General features: G+C 37.2%; 1 protein-coding gene across 3 annotated transcripts in view; it reads right to left on the bottom strand.

Moving 5' to 3' along the window:
• Nucleotides 1–21,306, bottom strand: part of LOC117919583 (testis-expressed protein 10 homolog) — a 34,240-nt gene that overhangs the window by 9,317 nt on the left and 3,617 nt on the right. For all 3 annotated transcript variants that reach the window (XR_004652099.1, XM_034836769.1, XM_034836770.1), the window contains exons 5-12: nt 18,048–18,197; nt 17,479–17,625; nt 10,473–10,533; nt 7,471–7,793; nt 6,939–7,070; nt 3,992–4,111; nt 2,749–2,835; nt 2,440–2,562 (exon numbers count right to left, since the gene is read on the bottom strand). Coding sequence is in view for 2 of the 3 variants with exons in the window: in XM_034836769.1 (XP_034692660.1) it covers nt 2,440–2,562; nt 2,749–2,835; nt 3,992–4,111; nt 6,939–7,070; nt 7,471–7,793; nt 10,473–10,533; nt 17,479–17,625; nt 18,048–18,197 (1,143 nt within the window). In the remaining variant the exon portion in view is untranslated. The remainder of the gene's footprint in view (nt 1–2,439; nt 2,563–2,748; nt 2,836–3,991; nt 4,112–6,938; nt 7,071–7,470; nt 7,794–10,472; nt 10,534–17,478; nt 17,626–18,047; nt 18,198–21,306) is intronic.

Genomic DNA, 21,306 nt, shown 5'->3' with positions numbered 1-21,306 from the left:
TCTCACAGGAAAGTGGTTAGAGATTTCTCAAGGAAGCGAAGGTTTTCTAACATTTAGTTATCAAGATTAAGTGCAAAATTCAACACCATAGTTGGATTCTAGATTTGGCAGCAAGAGAAACTCAATGTTTCTAGAAGTTTGTTTTTCAAGGTTTTGCTTCATTCTGTCATCCTGCATGAATGTGTGATACATAATCAGCAAGATAAATCTTCCACCAACACTTCTCCCCCCCTTCTCTTATATCATCATTCCAGTGCTAAAAATGACTTCCAATGGTTCCATCTAATGGATCTGACTATTAAAATTTCCACTTTTTAAATATCAATGATACAGCAGTTTCCAATCTATCATCCCTCCTTAACATTCTAAGAGATGTCAATATTCATTCTTCCATTGTTGATTACATTTGTTCCCCTAAAAATAACAACCTCATCTCATTTTTCTTTGCTTAGACCATGGATACTAGATCCTTAGATTTCCTCCTTAAATTTCCTATTAAGGTAAGTACTTGGCGTGGGCACTTGCTCTTAAAGTGAATGGTAACAACATGCTTCAAACTAGAGGCCCTAGAAAATTTGTCCCCAACATCTGCTTCTTATGAATAGAGAGTAGTGAGACAAGTGAACACTTCATTGATTGCCTTTCTACTTTTGCTTCATGGCAAGAGCCACGCTTTAGCAGCTTACAATTGGGAAAAAATATTATTTTTTATAAGTAAAAGCAATTGTCTTAGGAGTGCCTAAAGAAGAACACCCGAAAGTATACATGATGTATACAAGGCATTAAGGCCAAAAAAGAAAAGGGAAAACAAAAAGATCGTCACCTTACTTACATCCCAACCAATCGATGAAATCAAATAAAGACCATGAGCTAAAACCTACATGCACCCTGACCTATTCCAAAAAATTGTACAAAAAGGACCATAAAATAGCTTGGTCCACCAATTTGGAATGGGGAGGGATTGTGAGAGGTTCCAGGTTCAAGTTCCAATAGGGACACAAATTTACCTATAAAAAAAAATAAAAAAATCTTGGTCTGCCAATTTGGTATCTTCAAAGGCTCTCTTGTTCTCTCCTTCCATAAGGTCCAAAATAAGCACAAAGGGTCCGCATTCCACGCCTTTATCCTTTTCTTCCCAACAAAAGAGTCATGCCAGCTAAGTAAGATTTCCTTGATTGAAGAGGGCATAACCCATTGAATACCAAAAAGAGCAAAAATAAGCTGCCAAATCATGGCTACCATGGGATAGTGAAGAAGCAAATGATTTCCTAATTCCTCTTCCCCTTTACACAAATAGCACCTGCCTGGTAAAAACCAGCCCCTTCTTTTTAGTTGATCCAGAGTTAGAATTCTCTCCTAAATAGCTTTCCAAATAAAAAAGCTACTTCCCAAATAAAAAGCTAACATCTAGGACACAGTTGGGGGAAAATATTGTGGTCAAATTTCTGGCTTTCATCTAAGACACATGGTAGGCAAGAAATTACAGAATCTTTTAGAAAAGCACTCACCAAAGTGAGCTAATATGTGATAGAATTCTCTTTATGGCTTATTTTTGGGCTCTGGTCAGTAAAAAACCTAAAGGAGCTCCATTTCTGTGCACTATGAAGCACTGGGAGGTCACTTAAAGAAACAGGAGGCACACATGTGTTCTCTATCCCCAGGTAGTGCCCTTCTCAAAAGGTTGGTAACCTGAATGCAAAATATAGATGCTATGCGCTTTTCTGGCTTTTGTTTCAACCATATGAAAGACAAGAAATTAAAGAATATTTTTTTGGATTAGGACTGCTCTTTTTGGCTGCTTTCTAAACACTGTTTAGAATGGAATTTAAAGGCACTACACCTCTGGTCATATGAGAGATTGGGAGGTGGCTCAGAGAAATGAGAAGCACAGTTTTGGTCAGTGTTCATAAGTAGAGCCCTAATTTCCCCTTATAGGTTATAAAATAATTGTCATCCTTAGAGATTATGAGAGGAATGTTGTTAGCAAACTCAAAGCCAAAGGGCTTTAACTCATTTGACCCCAAGGCCATTGCTGTCCTCAAAGAAATTGGACAAGCTCATCATTCTGGCTTTAATAGACTAATAAGGAAGAAAGAGATTGCTTAACAATCGCTAAGTAGATGGTCACCAAGTTTTCAGCCCCTTGGAGAACAATCTGCTTCATGAGGAAAGCTTGCTCCTCAGATCAAGGATGGGATGTAAGAGTTTGATTGGATCTCTCAGGCTGCAAAGGAAAAGGCCAATTTTTTTTCCAGGAGAGACACGGTTATGGTTGTAGCACATTTCTAATCACCTTGAAAAGGGTCAGTCAAGACACTTTCTTATAGATTTCCATATACTATAAAGTCATTTTTTTGTCACTAAAAACTTTTACTTTCCTCCACACCACCATCAACACCTAACAACACCAAGAAAAAAAGGTAATAAATATACACATACCTTGGAATATGATGGGTGCTTATCACCCAACATGATTAGCAACAAAGGCAGCTCTCTTATCCATGTCGTCTGATGTCCTAATATTTCTGGATCACTAGCATCTAGGGATGGGATGCCATGTCTCTGTGATATGAACAGAAAATCCTTAATTATAAATGGGAAGGATAGAAAGGGATGATAATATTGAGTTAATTACATGGAAAGAGGCAATGGTGCATTCTTATATACATAAATTATTCATTTTACTATTCCTCATAAATACAAAGGCAATCTAAACAAATTTTCTGAGAAAGTACAGAACTAGCTTACAGGGACTAGCATTTCCTCTATTATAGAAAGGCAAGCCAATTTCACTGAAGACTCTGGATTGCTGTCCTTGAAAGCTTTAGTAAATGCCTGTAATCAAAATTTTAATTATTTAGCATTATTCGCTTAGGAACCAATAAAACTTGGAGAATAGAAGACTAGAACCATACAACCACAGCAGTGCTTGAACAAACACTGATCATAGGGAAGAGCATGGACGAAAATATTGCGAAAAATAGGTGATATTTCGTGTATCAGGCTTCACTGAAGCAAAATATGGGTAGGATATAGATTATGACCGATTTTTTAAAATTATCAACGATTTTTTGGATATTATTGGTTTTATCCTGATTTTATCTGAATTTTCGAAGATTTTATTGCCTTGTTTGACTGGTCGACATAGGTCAACCCATCCAAATATCGGACAAAATCACAAAAAAATCACAAAATAAAAGAGAGAGAGAGAGAGAGAGAGAGCCACGATATGAGGAATTGAACTTGGGTCTTACCCAGAAGACCATGAGATGTTAACCAGGGCATCTTGGCCATTTTAGATATGCAAGAACATAACCATATATATTTTATACTTAGACTTTAGCTTTAATTAAATTAATTTTAATAAATATACATATATAAATATGCATGAGAAAAACAAGATATTAAATTAAATTTTTTTATAAATAAATAAATTTCAATTATTTTATTTTTAAATTTCATTTAATTGATTGTTAAGTATATGAAAACTCCAAATCATGATAATTTTTGTAACAATGTTTTCTTTATACCTTTTGTATATTAATTAAAGACCAAAAAGTATAAATATATTTAAAAAAAACCATACATATATTATCATTTTTTTTATATCATTGAATAAAACTAAATTAAATAGACCATCATTTTAGTATTAATGTGTTTTAAGGTTTACATATCATTGTCAATTGTTACAAATTTTATCATACATTCATCATTTTCTTCAATAAAACAACATTAATATGTGTATTATTACTTTATTATTTTTTGGTATTTTCCCTACCATACTTATGAGTTTTGATTAATTTTCAACATATTGATATTTTTTTGTAAAAATTTCCATTGATATTTCTGGATATATCCCAATATAATTCAATTATTGATATATCTATAAAAACCGACATTTTCATCCTTAGGGGAGAGAGAATTAGATCACAGTATTTCACTAAAAACAAGCCCTTAGTAGTCAACTTATTCCAAGAAGAATGAATTGAACCTGAAGAATACGCAAACTCCAATTTCTTGATACTCGTGATACAAGTTTGGGAATGAAAGGAAGAAGTGAAAGTAAATGCTTTTCACGAAATGCTTTACCGGACTCTGCAGCACTGCTAGTCTGCCAAACAATAAACACCATGTAATTTTTCAGTCAAATGTATCAACCATTTACAAAAACTACCTTTCCCTTGAAAACATCAAAATGTTTCAGCAATTCATAGGATTATTCAAAGCAGCAAATATTATTCATGAAAACACACACAGCAAAAGATCATCCTAAAAGAGTGGACAAGTCATCCATAATATAATGCTGAATGATTTTTCCTTTTTAAGTTTTTCCCACTCTTTACAGTCTTGATTTTTTATTTTTGTTGCATATTTGTTAAATTCTTATTTTGACTATTGCTTCCAAATATATTAATAATAAATGAAATCTTCCAAAAAAAACCATGCAAGAAATCATCTTCAACAATTTATAAACATTATTCCTAGTAAGAAAGAAGTTTATTTGACTATTATCTTAGTAACTACCGATCTATATCATTGAGGCACATATTTGTTAAATTACAAAATCACACGTCATTGCAAATTCTAACAAAGCATCATTCTTTTGTTCTTTCCTCCAAAATCATAAGCCGCATGCATCCCTTATCCTTTGCTATTTTTCCCACACGGCCATTTAAGCCACCCTTACAGATTTCTGAAAATTTTCATAAAACAAGGATAAAAAGACCAAAAAAAATAAAAAATGAAAAGGACTTCAGCTTTTCAGGGGAAGTAGGGATAAGGGAGAAACAAATGAAAAAACTACACCATGAAATTCTATTCAGTTTTTTACCAAATAGGAACATGGTTTATTCCTTCAAAAAGTGATGTAGAAAGAGACTTCCTCCAAAAAGTTAGTCCTTGGTTTGATTGGTTGTACACCATAACACTAATATATGCCTCAAGCTAGGAGACCTAATAAATTGCTGTGTCCAGACATTTGCCATTGAAGCAAAAAAGACCATTGAACCTTTTTTATAAATTGTCATTGTACTTTTTCCTAGCAGCAAGGCCATTTAAGCCGCATGCATCCCTTATCCTTTACTATTTTTCCCACATGCATTTAAGCCACCCATACAGATTTCTGAAAATTTTCATAAAACAAGGATAAAAAGACCAAAAAAAATAAAAAATGAAAAGGACTTCAGCTTTTCAGGAGAAGTAGGGATAAGGGAGAAACAAATGAAAAAACTACCCCATGAAATTCTATTTTCAGTTTTTTACCAAATAGGAACATGGTTTATTCCTTCAAAAAGTGATGTAGAAAGAGACTTCCTCCAAAAAGTTGGTCCTTGGTTTGATTGGTTGTACACCATAACACTAATATATGCCTCAAGCTAGGAGACCTAATAAATTGCTATGTCCAGACATTTTCCATTGAAGCAAAAAAGACCATTGAACCTTTTTATAAATTGTCATTGTACTTTTTCCTAGCAGCAAGGAGTCTTCAAGCTAGGAGAAGCAAAAAATGATGCTATTCCCAGACATATGTATCATGCCCAACAAAAAAAATGCAATGGGCTAGTGATCTTTTTCCTATATTCATGTTTTATTCTTTCCAAATGGGAGCCAAGTAAAGCATATCTGAGTTTGATTCCTGCTTAAGACACTCAATTTCATTTTTGTGCCACTTTTAAGGGTTCTGGTAAAGGAAGAAATAGAAAAATCTTGTGATTTTACTTGTTCCTTGTCTCCTTTTATTATTGGTAATAAAACAGCTAAAAGAGGTTCCACTTCAATATGTTTTAAGAAATTCTAATGAAGATTGGGAATAGCCAGAGCTGCAACTTGGCAAGTTGAGATGACTTAAAAATTAATACAAGCTCAATCCAATCTTGATCGGACCTGATTTCTAACCTGTTATGCCCAACCAGAGCTTAATTTTCTGAACTAAGACAGTTTGGGCAATACAAGCACAGGGCCAGTCAAAATCATTACATTCAGATAGGTAGGGTTTGACCAACTACAAAGATTTTATTCTTGTTTTGTCAACAACCATATATTGGTAAAAGGAAAATACAATCCAAAAACTGAACAAATAAAAGAAACCATTGATGAATTATACCAAAATCTCACGAGATACAACGCAATAATCACAAGGGAATCAAGTAAATTCTGCCAGTCACCAAAAACCCAAAAACAAAAGAAAACCCAAAAGCTCCAAAACCTGCTCTCTTTCCCACATCTTACTGCATATCAAACAACCCACAAACTCACAAAGAACAGGGGTTTAATGATTCAAAGATTCATCAATTTGTTTGTTAGACAAACATTTTTTTCCCCAAATTTACAAGTCAAAGATGAGGAATCATTCCCAAATTTACAAGATCTAATCAAAAGAAGAGGTGGATAAACTTTCTCCGATATACTAAGGAGACCTATATATTGATATAAGCTCCTGGTATGGAAATTTCCTGCAAGTGCGTATAAGCTCCAAAATGAAGACGTTAACTTTGACCACATGGGGATATCTTCACTCTTAAGGAAACTAGAGGGCCGTTTAACTTTCCTTGGTGTTAGGCCTTTTTCTTTATATATCAGACTTCTTTTCTCAAAATTTGACTTTACCAGTGAAAGACTTCTAACCAAATTGCTGGAAGCTCCCCCCACAAAAGCAGACAACCTGACTTGCACTTTCAACATTACAAAGATCTTCGCATAAGTTACTGTTTTTGAACTACTCCTAAATAATAATTATTGGTATGTATATCCTTTTTTTATGCTAGTTCAGGGTATTGGAACACTGGAATGAATAACAAACACAATATCAGAAAGTATTGTTAGAACCTGATTGTCTCAATTTTCAATGTTCAGCTCATCATCACCAATAATCGTTGAATAAATTTTTGAAGGTACAAAAAATCAAACTCCCATAGAACATAAAGGTCCAAGAATCAAACCTTTCCAGACAGTGCATTTTCTATGAATTCTAGAAATATTTCCAACAAATCAGGAGGAGGATAGCTCCATTCACTTAAGTGTAAAAATATTTCTGTAATCATGACGTTCAAGATGAAATATCTATCGCCATCCTGCCAAGCAGAAAAAAATAAATAAATATATTAGACAATTCCTAGCACCAACAACAGCAAGCACAATTAAGAAGGAATTTTCTTATATACTTGAGAATGCAAGAACGCCAATGTTCAGGAGAAATTCTACTAGAAAAGAAATGCGCTATCTTATATAGCTGCTAATTAGGCAGCTGTACCGAAACACCATAACTTCTGGGATCAAGAGTTGTCAAGGACACAGCAAGACACCAATGAAGTCTGGAAATGTTATTCCATGATATGAAATTATGTGTATTAATTTATAAAAATGAATATATTAGAAGACTGACATTGATTAAAAGAGAGAGAGAAATTTAGAAATTAAAAGCAGCTCTTTAGGAGCAAAGATATACTTGCAAAAGATGCAGAAACGTTGTACCTTTTCAGAAAGGTCATGTCTTGGGTTAAGGGGAAATACAACTAGCAACTTCTTCAATACTACAGGTGAGACATCTTGATCCCACATGGTCATATCTGGTCCTTCATAAGGGTGTATAGATGAGCATAATCCTGGTTGAGACTTGCCAGTCCCATAGACAAAGAACCTGACTGCAAGATCTATGCTCTGAAGTATATATAGCATACAGTCGAATGATTGAGCATCAAGATGCATGGTAGCATGAACCAATGGAATGAATTCATGGAAACAATTGATCAAAACCGGCACGAGGTCCCTTAGCTTCTTGATGATGAGATCAAATCCTACACAAACAAAGCAAAGGAGTTGGGAATGGAATGATGATAGTACCCCTAATTTAAGGAAACCCATATAGATGTGAAATCATCAGTAAAATATCACTTAATTTGTAAGAATGTGCCGTTCAACCATTAACATATAGGTACACCAATTACCCATATGCCAAGAATAGAGCAGGTAAACATTATAATCTCACAAAGCAAGCCACATTGATAAAATGAAACTTCACACTAATTTTTTCAGTAACTAACAATCTAGAGGAAATGCCTCACTTGAACACAAGCAATCAAAGATAATATCTTCATTGTCTTAACAAGTTAGGGACTATAAAATGATCATTGTTCTATTGGAATTCCAGATTCAACTCCATCATGGATAGTCCAAATTTCAAGCCAATTTCTACCATACTGCCTGGGTTTACACAGTCTTTTGAAAGGTGTTGGCAAGCATCCTCAAAACGTCTTAATTCATTGTGAAAAAAATATTACACACAAAAGGTGTTTGCATTTTGGCTTGAGGCTCTGTTGAGGTGCACTTTGGGTACACCTTTTACACCCCACTGTTTGAGGCATAAGCCTCTTGGTTGTTGAGGTGGCCAATTAAAAAAAAAAAAAAAACAAAAAACAAAATTGAAGATGAACCAAAACCCTAACACACCGAACAAAGAAAAACCTAAACCCTAGCTCTCTATAGCTCTGGCGGCTTGAAGATTGATCTCTTCTCCAACGACAACTTCACTCGAATGGAAGTGCCCACTCCTCTTCATCACCTCGGAGGCATTGTTCTCACTCTAGAGCCCCTTTGTCATCTTGACAAGGCTTCATCTTCTCCTCTTCCTCGTCTTTTCTCCTCTCTTGGTCAACTCCCATGGTCCTCTCACTTCTCTCTCGCATGACTTCACCTACCCCAACTCCGACTTCTCTTATTCTTTTTATATTTTTTTCACTTTTTATTTTGTTTTTTTTTCTCACCTCAACACTTCCACTTCTCTCTTAGTTTTCTCAACACAATTATTAATTTATTTTTCACTTTTGTTCTTTCTCTCTCTCTCTTATTTCACCACAACCATAGTTTGCACTTTTTTTTTTGCCATTTTCTATTTTCTATTTATTTGTTTTAATTTTTTAATTGTTATTTTTTTCCTTAAAAGAAATACACTAAGACATTGTTCAAAAAAATTATTTTGTTAAATTTTGAAAATATTTTGTTTTTATTTTTATTTTTAATTTTAGTTTTGTTTTTTCAAATGACAAATCATGAAAATAAATAAAATTGATTAATTATATCTATAATATTTCTAGTCAATTATGTTTTATTATTATTTTTGAAGTCGATTACATCTATGTGTTTGACTCTATTTATTATTTTGTAACTTAGTTATGGTTTTTTGTGCAAGTGTAAAACTATCAGTATGGTTTTTATGACTTGATATCAGGTTTTCATTTATTCTATTTTTTATATATTTAAATTGTTTTAAAATATTTATTAATTATAAAAATGAGGGTCTTAAAAGGCTTACACCTCATGCTTCGCGGCTTACACATCACCTCACAGGCACAAAAATGCCTAGTCTTTCACTTTTAAAAACTTTGGGTTTACATGAGAAGTTGCCAAAATGAAGTAGTGTAGCACAACTGAGAAAGAAATTTTTACAATATTCAGGGGCCCCCAAACTAGCAAGTATTGGATGGTGAAAGAAGGAACTACTACCAAGCTCCAACAACAATAAGTTTCCAATTCTTGTTCATTAATTGGTTGAATAAAAGGGTATGCTTTGTTTTAGGAAGAGAAATGACACAGATTTTGATTTAAAGGAGAGGTTGTTCCTGGGTGCATCTTTTTTACTTTCACAATGCCCTCTTCTAGGGCTGCCTCTCTTTTCTCATCTTATTGGGCATGGATGTCTTGTGCTACTTCGGAGGTGAGCATTTTCACTTGGGAAGTTCTTATTCCTAGAGGCAGGGTTCTGGTAACTTGGTGCTGTTTTTTTTCTTTTGTAGGCAAATAAGCAAATATATTAAAAGCACAAAGAAAGACGCACCAAGTACACACGAAGTATACAAGGAGCGCCAAGGGTGTCAAAAAGCAGCGTAAAAATTGGTTGATCATTGTGAGATGGCTCACTCACTCTAGGCCTTGCTCCTCTCTGCTATATTGGAATCTATCAGTGTGTAACCTTTTTCCTATGAAGAGCTCTTTGGCCAGTTGGCATGGCAGCTTTATTTGTAAAAGGAGGAAGAAGATGAGGGAAACTACAACCCCTATTATATTCTGGTATGATTGGAAAGAGAAGAGTCCGTTCATCTTTAACCAAGTGAAGCTTTTGAGGTTGAGATCAAAAGACCAATATATAAAGTCTTTTTTTTTCTTTTTTCTTTTTGCGGTTCAGTGATTCCCTATGGGAAAGAAATTGTCTTTTCTATACTTAATTAAAAAATTGCCACTGATGTTAGACTTGGACCTCTTGAATTTGGCAGGGTTGAACTTTAACAGCTTATTTTCATTTGAAGGGCACAAAAAAATACAAAAAATTAACAGCTTTTCTGACTTTAATGAATAGTTAGATATGAAAACAGAGAATTCAAATTCTCAAGCATTTTCATGACCCAAGAAACCTGATGCTTACATCAAATGGAACATAAAAGGCAATAAATAGACATAAGGTAGAAGATTATCCAACATACCTGCAGGATCTTTAGGCAAATCAGGCTCAAAAGCATGCAAAACCCTTTGCCCAGCAAGATTCTAGTAAATAGACAAGTATTAGGAACCAAGAAGTGCCTACAAAGTTAAAATGAGAAATAGACCAGTCCCAAGCATAATAAATATACGTAACATGTGATTTTATCTATGCAGAGAAAAGATGTGCATGTGCCTGTAAGATCAGAATGCTTAACTAGCAGGTTATGAGCATAATAAAATATATACAAAAGAAGGTGAAATCTTGGGATGAGAGAGAGCGAGAGAGTTAGAGAGAGTGCCAGTGGTGAGAGTGTCAATCGCGCGGAGAATCGGAGAAAACGGAAGATGAGCAGCTTTGGGGTGGAGTCGAAGGTCTTTGAGGTCGAAATGGTGGAGAGGGGAGGAAAACCTCAAGTAATCAGAATGGAAAGTAAGAAAGGGGTGTCGTCATGGGTTCATATGGGGTTGGCTAGTGTAGGGTTTTTCCTGGAAGGTCTGCATCAGTGCATTGAGGACGTGAAGGAAGGAAAATGGGAAAAGGGTTGGAAGGAGATGGGGAGAAGTTTCTCCTTGGTGCGCGATGCTAATAGTGCGGGTTGTTTCCTGCGATTAGGGGTTGTCGATTCGGAGAAGAAGAGATACAGCATATGTATCCCAAAGGGCAGAGGGGATAAGGGGGGTTGGCTAGCGATGGTGGAGGCCCTTCGTAAGCTGGATAATAGTTTTGATAAAAAGGAGCAACAACAAGAAGAGAGGGTATTGGGAAGATCGTTTGCGGATACGATGAAGGGATCGTGGAATAAGGGTTCTAACACCCTTCGAGTGGAGGTGGAACGGGAGGAAATAAATAGAAATCTTAGCAGATTGGAGCATTGTTTGATTGGTAGTTGGATCCCTAGCGATGCAAAAGGGGAGGACTTGGAAAGTTTGGGTTGGGAAATGGCAAAGTCCTGGGGGTTGAAAGGCAAGATGGGTTTGGCAAGCATGGGAAAATGACGGGCATTATTGGAGTTTGAGTTCGTGGAAGAAGCAAGGCGGGTCCTCATCTCTGGTAAAAGGGCGGTGAGAGGAGTTCAGTTGGACTTGGCGTGATGGAGCCCAAGGTCGGGGTGTTTGGAAGAAGGTGAGGTAAGAAAGGAAGTCTGGGTGAGGATCTTGGGTCTCCCAATCTCGCTATGGGTCCCATATGTGCTGAGAAGAGTGGGGGATGTGTGCGGTGGGTTCCTAGACATCGACACACAGACGGAGAGTATGGAGGAACTACAGTGGGCTAGGATATTAGTAAAATCGGATGGCGAGAATCTCCCTTGTTAGCTGGAGATAGGGGTTGAGGAGGTAACCTATTTCCTAACTCTATGGTGGGAGGCGGTGTCGTCGCTAAGGTAGGAAGCGGGGTGGAAGCACGGGCTGTGGAGTAGTCCAAGTGGGGAGATCAGGGGGTGATGCGGATGCACGCGCCGGGTCGCGAGTGGAAGAGATGGTGTGTGCAGGGTTCGAGGAGCAGCGCCAGTCAGTGGATGGGACAGGACGACTGGCGCAGGAAGTGGGCTCCGATGCGATGGGCTTCCAAGCTCAAGCGGGTCTGCTGCTACAGCCCTACCCGAATGCTGGGCCTTCAACATCAAGTCTGGCTTCGAATTGAGTTGATGGGCTTTCTTTGCCCTTAGAGAGTGAAGCCTCAAAAGGGGTTATGTTTGGGCCTTCGCGTCCCAGGAGCTCGGGGTGGGCTGCAGGTTCTGGGCTAGCCTCTTCGTATAAGGAGAAGACTATCCTGTCTCAGGCCCATCATTTTGATAGTGGGCTCCTTTTAAAAGCCTGCCTCCCTGTTATCACCGGCCATAGCAAGAGTGGCAACCTGGAGTTAGAGTTCGTCAGTATCAGAGAGGAAGAAATTGGGAGAAGGCAACAGCCGGACTTGCACCACTCAATAGCAGATAGGGTGCTAGAGGAAGAAGCCGCGAGGCATGGGTTAGTTATGAATTTGGGGGGTTTGAGGGCACAAGGGTCCTCCTCTTCTAACTTCTTTTATTTTGGTCGAACTCCGAAGAGGGAATTTTACGACTATTCTGGGGCGCGAAGGGAGGGCATTCAGGAAGGAAGTGGGTTACGAAGATCAAATGCAGAAGAGCACGTCGGGAGAGGGGATGGCTGTTGGGACTTGGTAGAGGTCAACAGTGTCGATCCCTTAGAAAGGAATTCAGGGTGGACTTTAGGCCAGACTGAAGCCCAAGAGGGAAGAAAGGAAAAGCAGCTTAATTGGGAGGAGAATAGTTTGGTTAAATTCAGTCATTTTCTGGGTTTCTCAACCGAAGGGTTGGAGAAGGAAATTTTGAGTTTCTTGGGCAAAATCAGGAAAAGGAGGGAGAAGATACACAGTAAAGGCCTGCTGGAGAATTCAAGATTTGAAAGGGAGCTTAAGAGGCTGGAGTGTTCTATTAATTATGAGGGGGATATTAAGAAGAAAGGCCCAATTCAGGGTAGAGGGAACCAGAGTGCAGTTGCCCAATGAATTTAAAAATATTGAGTTGGAATGTGAGGGGAGTGAATGACAGTTCCAAAAGGAAAGTAATTAAGTCCGTTATCAAAAAACAAAAGGTGGATCTGTTCTGTATTCAAGAGACAAAGATGCAAGTTATGACTGAAGGGGTAGTGAGAAGCTTAGGTCCAGGGAGATTCCTAGACTGGAGGGTCTTGAATGCTATGGGGTCGACAAGGGGTGTCTTGATTTGCTGGGATAAAAGATCGCTGAAGATTTTGGATTGGGAAGAGGGCCAATTTTCCATCTCCTACAGATTCAGAAATGTGGGAGATGGAGGGATCTGGGTGTTTACGGGGGTCTATGGCCCTTTCTCCAGAGAAGAAAGGGAGTGCTTGTGGGAGGAGATTGGGGCAATTAGAGGATTGTGGGAGGAGCCTTGGTGTTTAGGGGGTGACTTCAATACGATCCTGTACCATTCTGAAAGGAGTAGAAATGGGAGGATTACCTCAACTATGAGGAGATTTGCCCATATCATAGATGATTTAGGGCTAGTTGATTTCCCTTTGCAAGGGGGATCTTTTACCTGGAGTGGGGGGCTCAACAATTACTCATGGGCCAGGTTGGATAGATTTCTAGCAACTCTCAGTTGGCTTGACTAGTACAGTAGGGTATCTCAAAGAAGACTTCCCCGCCCAACCTCGGATCACTTCCCGGTTCTTCTTGAGGGGGGAGGGCTAAGAAGAGGTCCTTCCCCTTTCAAATTTGAAAATATGTGGCTCAAAGCTGAGGGATTCAAAGACCTGATAGGGGGTTGGTGGCAAGGGATTGTGGTTAGAGGCAGCCCTAGCTACAGGTTGGCTGTTAAACTGAAGGGGTTGAAACAAAATCTAAAAATCTGGAATAAGGAGGTGTTCGGAAGTTTGGAGAGAAATAAAGTTGAAGCCCTTCAGCAAGTGGAGCGCTGGGATTTAATGGAAGGGGAGAGAAGCTTAATAAAGGAGGAATTATGCCGCAAAAAGGAAGCCAAGGAGGATTATGCTAAGTGGGTGTCGCTGGAAGAAATCCACTGGAGGCAGTTATCAAGGGAATTATGGCTAAGGAAAGGGGATAGAAACACGGGGTATTTCCACTGTATGGCTAATGCCCATAGGAGAGTCAATGTCTTGGATAAAATAAAGATAAACGGGGTGAGGCATACAGATGAACAAGAAGTGAGGGAAGGGATTGCAAATGCCTATCAGCAGTTGCTCTCTGATAGCTCGGGTTGGAAGGCGGATATAAGGGGTCTACTGCTGAAGCAGATTAGTCAATCAGAAGCGGAAGCCTTGGAGCTCCCATTTTCTGAGCTAGAGATTCATGCAGCCTTAATGGGGATGAATGGGGACAAAGCTCCGGGTCCGAACGGATTCACGGTGGCTTTTTGGCAAAGCTGCTGGAAGACTGTTAAGGAGGATGTTTTGGATATGTTCAAGGAGTTCCATGAGCAGAATTCCTTCATTAAGAGCCTAAATAATACTTTTCTGGTCTTGTTATCGAAGAAAGGCGGGGCGGAGGACCTGGGTGACTATAGGCCTATCAGCTTGCTAGGGGGATTGTACAAATTGTTGGCTAAGGTGCTAGCCAACAGGCTTAAAAAAGTGGTATCTCCTGATCAGAATGCTTTTATTAAAGGGAGACAGATTCTTGACGCCTCCCTAATTGCAAACGAGGTAATAGATTCTTGGCAAAAAAGGGGAGAGAAAGGCCTAATCTGTAAATTGGACATTGAGAAGGCGTACGATAGCATCAATTGGCAATTTTTGTTGAAGGTTATGCAAAAGATGGGATTTGGGCCAAAATGGTTAGGATGGATGTGGAGTTGCATTTCCACTACCAAGTTCTCAGTGTTGGTGAACGGTGTGCCAACTAGGTTCTTCTCAAGTTCGAAGGGGTTACGTCAAGGGGACCCTCTTTCCCCCTACTTGTTCGTCATGGGAATGGAAGTGCTAAGTGTGCTTATCACGAGGGCTGTTGAAGGGAGCTTTATTTCTGGGTGTAGCATATGGCGAGGAAGAGGGCAGGCTGTCAATATATCTCATTTACTTTTTACGGATGATACAGTAGTTTTTTGTGAGGCAAAGAAAGAGTACTTAACGTATTTGAGCTGGATTCTTTTTTGGTTTGAAGCGGCTTCAGGGTTAAAGATTAATCTGGACAAAAGCGAGGTTATTCCGGTAGAGGAAGTGGAAGGGGTGAACGAGATGGCTGTTGAAATAGGGTGTAGGGTGGGACAGCTGCCTGCTATATACTTGGGGCTGCCTTTAGGGGCGTCTAATAAGGCCATTTCCGTGTGGGATGGGGTGGAGGAGAAGGTGAGGAGACTTGCCCTTTGGAAACGCCAATATATCTCCAAAGGAGGGAGAATCACTCTTATAAAGAGTACGTTGGCCAGCATGCCCTTGTATCAAATGTCTTTGTTCCGTATGCCAAAATCAGTGGCAAGGAGACTTGAAAAGCTACAAAGAGATTTTTTGTGGGGAGGGGCCAATGGGGGGAAAAAAGCACACTTAGTCAAGTGGGAGGTGGTGTGCACGGATAAAGAAAAGGGAGGGTTAGGATTAAGGAAGCTTGCTTGTTTGAACAAAGCCTTACTAGGCAAATGGATATGGAGGTTTGCGCATGCTAAGGAGGATCTTTGGAAGAAGGTGCTTGAGGCAAAGTATGGGCAAGAGGACTTTGGATGGAGGACAAGGAAGGCAAATGGGGTGTTTGGAGTAGGGGTTTGGAAGGAGATCTTGAAGGAGTCTGCTTGGTGTTGGGAAAATATGGTGTTCAAGGTGGGAAAAGGCAATAAAATCAGATTTTGGACAGATCCTTGGTGCGGGAATAATGTGCTGTCCCAAAGGTTCCCGAATCTCTTTTCCATGGCTGCCCAAAGGAATGTCACAGTGGAGGAAATGTGGGATCAGAATTTTGGTCAAGGAGGGTCGAATTTAAGGTTTTTAAGGGCCTTTAATGACTGGGAGTTGGATATGGTGGGCAACTTGTTGGTTGAGTTGAGGGAATACAGAGTTACTTTGGAGGAAGACTCGGTGATTTGGAAGGAAGGAGGAGACGGGCTGTTTAGAGTCAAGAGAGAGCATACAATGTGTTGGCAAGTCCTATTGTCGTCGAGTTCCCTTATAGCAATGTTTGGGTGGATAGAGTTCCAACCAAAATTGCTTTTTTTCATGGGAAGCCGCATGGGGAAAGGTTCTCACTCTTGATAGGCTTCAGAGAAGAGGGTGGCAGTTTCCTAACCGTTGTTTCTTGTGTGGGTGATAAGAAGGAAACGATTAATCATATTTTAATTCATTGTACAATCGTTAGAGTTTTGTGGGATATCATTCTTGGGTTGTGTGGTGTTCAGTGGGCCTTTCCAGAATCTGTAAAGGAGGTTCTAAGTAGCTAGAAGGGCTCTTTTGTGGGGAAAAAAAGGAAAAAATTGTGGAAGTCCATTCCGCTGTACATTTTTGGGACAATTTGGAAGGAGAGGAATAGGCTAGCATTTAGAGGGGGGGGGGGGGGGGGGGGGGTTGTTAGCCATTTAGAAGTTAAAAACTTCGTTTGTGTGTAATATTTGAGGTTGGGCTAAATTGTACATTGGTGTGGAGTCGAACTCCCTTATAGGCTTCTTGGAGTTAGCCTCCAATTAGGGGTTGGGGTGTTTTGTTCTTTTTGGTTGGGAGGCCATAGTTGCCTCGTATACTCCCTGTATGCTTTGCGGCTTTTTTGCCTTCTGTTAATATATGTGCTTACTTATCAAAAAAAAAAAAAATATATATATATATATATATACAAAAGAAGTAACAGTAGAAAGTATACTTTTTTTATCAAAAACAAATGTATTAAATTAAGGATAAAGATATATAGAAGAAGGATGAGGAATCCTCAAATTTATTAAATTAAGGACAAGGAAATATAGTAGAAAGTATAATTTCAAGACTGGCAACTTGTAAAAATAAGCCTTACAAATGGCAATCACCGCATAGCACACTGCTCATTTGCTTAATAAATTCAAGAATCCCATACAAATTCATCAAATTAATTTTCAGTAAAACTTCTCAGCATCATTTTCCCAAAATCAAAATTAGAAGGCCAAGATCAAATTAGTTTGAGAAAACCTGTTTAGTAAACAAAACTTTTAAATAATATCCACACATTCATTTCAAACAGATTTTCATGCCAGCAATAAATACCATGAAAGATAAGTCACTATATGTACATTGTTTTATTTGTGATGGACCTGTGAGCATGCTTAGAAGTGATTTGATATAGAATTTTATGAAATTATAAATTTTTTGATAGGTAAATTTCATGACATTATAAATAAAAACATAAAGACAATAAGCACAAGAACAACAATGAAAAGTAATTCAAGAGAAAAGAAATCAACCATTAACGAAAATAAGACCAAAAAATAAATGAACAATTTCCCACCATGATATTGAGACACCAAAATACAAAATAGACGGTGCAAACCAATTGGTACTTAGCAACAATAGAGCTACCTCTTCAAATGATGAGACAACTTCTCTTGTATTACATGGCAACAGTGTCAAGCAGCGCACCAACCCAGCAAGAGCATTCTTGAGCTTTCCCTTGTCCTGCAAATAGAATTGGTTCTTCTGTAGAATATCTTCATAGTTTTGGAGAATCTGTTGAAAAATAACATATGAGTAGAAGAATTAATTAACTGGAAGTCAGATTTGTTAACACCTATAATAAAAGCAAGAGCCATAGAAAAATAAACCAACATAGAGAATATTCCATAATATCGTCCCAGACGGCATATTACAGCAACTAGAACCCAGATCATTATGGAACTTGCTTAAACTCATTGGTTAACTATATCTAATTGGACCAAGCTCAAACCTGAATTTCAAACTTGCTTTAATTGATCAGACCAGACCCAAGCCTGAATTCCAAGCTTTAATCTTAATGAGCCAGGACTGAACAAGTTTAGACACCACAAGGTACATAATCTCTTTGAAGAGAACAGGAACTGTGACAAGAATTTTGGAATTACAAAGAAATGTATACTAACACAATATTTCAGAATGAGTACAAAATGAGATACCTTTTCAGCATACAAGGAAAAGGAAGGTGGATAGTGCTGGACAACAAGGTCAAAAAATTTGAAAGCCATCAACCTAACATCAACTGCTAAATGTGTCATTGCATTAAAAATGTAAGCCATCATCATGGAAATGAAAGGCCCTTGATTATCCTGTACATGAAAAACAAAGAGTTGTGTGTTACTAAAATGACAATAATTCTTCACAATAATTCTTCACAATAATTATTACAAAGCCAAATTGATGACAGAAGCAGACATACGCCCAAAATATGATCCATGATTCCATGAGGATAATAGAGGAACCTGATGACATAATACTTACTATCCAAAAGAAATACAAACTAAACCAATATTGGAAAGAGCACAATTCTTCAATCAGATGAAATTTTGAGATTTAGATAGAAAATCAAAAGGACTCATTTTTCTATTTCAAAAATTCCTTTATGGATTCAACATTTTTTTTTCTTCTGATAAGTTCCTTTATAGATTCAACCTACTACACAACAAGGGGTACTTTAGCCATTCAGGGTTCTGTTTAAACGTTTAATAGAAAAGTAAATACAATATTATATCGGGTCAAGAGATCAATAAACAAGCCTATTAAGAAAAAATTATACATATCCATGAAAATAAGGAAATATTCATCACCAAGATATCCTATCATCCTGGATTAGAAAACCTTATGAAGATATGCTTCTTTGGCATTTTGCAAAATAACTCCAATGTACCTAAGCAAAATTATTGACTTTAAGCAGCTTCTTCCTTAATAATTTCAAAAGTGTGTCTCAGTTCTTCAATGCAAACAAAAGAAACAGTCAATTAGAGCAATGAAATACCAAGCAAAAAATATATTGTCATCTTTCTAGGTTTGTTTTTCTATGAGCATATTTCAGACAAAATGAGAGAAGAAATCAAGAATAAACATGGATGATCATTAAACATACAACAAGCAAACATACACTCCCAAAACAATGTTTGGAACAGTAAAATAAAATAAAATAAAATAAAATAAATAATTCACTTTATTTATTAGTTTTTGGCAAATTGAATAAGGCAAAGTGATCCAAAAGAAATTTCAACAAGCTAATTTTGGAATGTACTATCACAGTGGAAATTTATGTTAAATGGTAAAGCCTAGTGATACAGAAAAAATTATGCTTTCATTTGTTAATTTGGAAATATTTAACAAATGCAGCCCCATCTAATTCACTTATTCCCAAAATGCCCTTCTCATCTACTTCACACACCCATTCGCCACATTAAATGCACCCACTTCCCTTTTTTTAATGAGTAAAGCAAGAGAGTATTATAAACAAAGAGCGCCAAAACAGCACTCCATTATACAATGAACGCCTTAAAAGTGCCAACAAAAAAGTAGGGACCAACAAAAAACTACGCCCCCTTCAAAAGGAACCCAACCAGTCTAGAACTTCTGTTATAGATGAAGGACCAAAATCTAAAAACAACTTTATCTATCAAAAAAAAAATCTAAAAACAACTTAGACCAAACTCATAAACTACGAAGGAAGGAGTTCCTTCCAAATGGTCCAAAATAAGCACAATGGAGTTGCCCGCCATACCTTTTTCTAGTTTTTCTTCCACAAAAGAACCATGCCATCCTAAAAGAGTCTCTTTGATCAAAGACAAAAGCACCAAAAGCACACAAACAGGGAGAACAAAAGATTCCATAAAACCCTTGTCTTGGCATAGTGAATAAGAATGTGATCAATGGACTCTTTCTCCACCAGACAAAGGAAACATTTGATTACCAAAAAACACCCTCTCCTATTTACATGATCTAAAGTTAACACCTTTGTGCAAATAGCCTCTCAAGCGAAAAAACCCACCTTTGAAGGAACCCAAGAGTTCCAAATCACACTAGCAGGAAATGACACCATACTTTCTTACTCTAAAGTCAAGTACAGGGCTTTAATAGAGAACTTCCTATTTTTCGACCTTGTCTAAATTATTTTATCTTCCTCTTCCCTACACGCACTCCTCCCTTGCAAACTCAAAAGAAATTGTTCTACGAAGTCCACTTCCCAATCATTTAGGAGCCTAGAAAAACGAGGGGTCCAACAACCCCCTTCAATTATCAGGCGTTAAACATCTGCCACCCAATCCTCTTTAGAATCAACAATAGCATAAAGAGAAGAGAAGGTAGTACACAGTGCTTCATCACCACACCACTTGTCCTTCCAAAATTTCATCTTTGCCCATTGTTGACTGATAAAACAACTCTTCTAGCTAAAAGATTCCAATCCTTTCTAATGACTTTCCATTACCCTACCCTACAACTTTCTCTTACCTTCTTGGAGCACCACCCTCCATTTTCTACCCCATACTTACCACTTATAACTTGCTTCCATAAAACCCCTCTATCCTCAGCAAACCATCAATTCCATTTACCTTGAAGGATTTTGTTAAAAACCCACTTCATTTCTTTTTTTAACCTTTCATTAAAAATAATTCTATAATTTCCAACTTTTTAAATGAATATTAAAATTATATTTTTTTCATTAAAAATCAATAACAACATTTTAAAATTTTAAAATAAATATTAAATTATAAAAAGTAAATACAAAATAAATGGGTAATAATTTTTTAAAATGATCAATGTAATGATAAGTGTCATTAATGCTAAGATTTTTTTTTTTTTTAAGTAAATGTTGAATAAGGTTGAGAGTCTTGTGCTTTATCAACTAAGCTAAATGTTTTTTTTTTACTAAATATTATAAAATACAAATATTAATTATTTTAATAAGGTCATAAATTGTATTTTTGTTAAAAATAAATAAAAATATTTTAAATTATAAAAACACACACACTTATTTTTTTCTAAACATATAAATAGTCAAATTTATATATAAATATATATATATTTACTACCTAATTATTAGTAAAGTATTACACGCCATTTTGGTTTGAGAAATTCTAGTATCAATTAAATTGATCTCTAAGTTTGAAGTTATTCTTAAAAATTATGCGACTCCTGATAGATTCAATACATCAACTCTCGCTTGATTTGGAGTCTATGTGTTTAGTGAGAAAATTCAAAAAAAGTATAATTGTGTACAGAAGAGAAACCGATAGAGACATTCTATACTAGTCACTAGTTTTGTTCTTAAAAATTTTGGTGCTAATTGTTTCAAGTTTTGAGCTCTAAATTATTTTTAAAATTATTAGATTCATTAAAAAACCCAATGAGCATCAAGGTGTTGCTTGATTGGACCGTAGTCCATTTGCCTAGTGACAAATT

This window comes from Vitis riparia, chromosome 8 (genome assembly GCF_004353265.1).
Source record: "Vitis riparia cultivar Riparia Gloire de Montpellier isolate 1030 chromosome 8, EGFV_Vit.rip_1.0, whole genome shotgun sequence".
Lineage (NCBI taxonomy): Eukaryota > Viridiplantae > Streptophyta > Magnoliopsida > Vitales > Vitaceae > Vitis > Vitis riparia.
The sequence above is the reverse complement of the archived record's forward strand: the minus strand, read 5'-3'. Positions and strand labels throughout refer to the sequence as shown.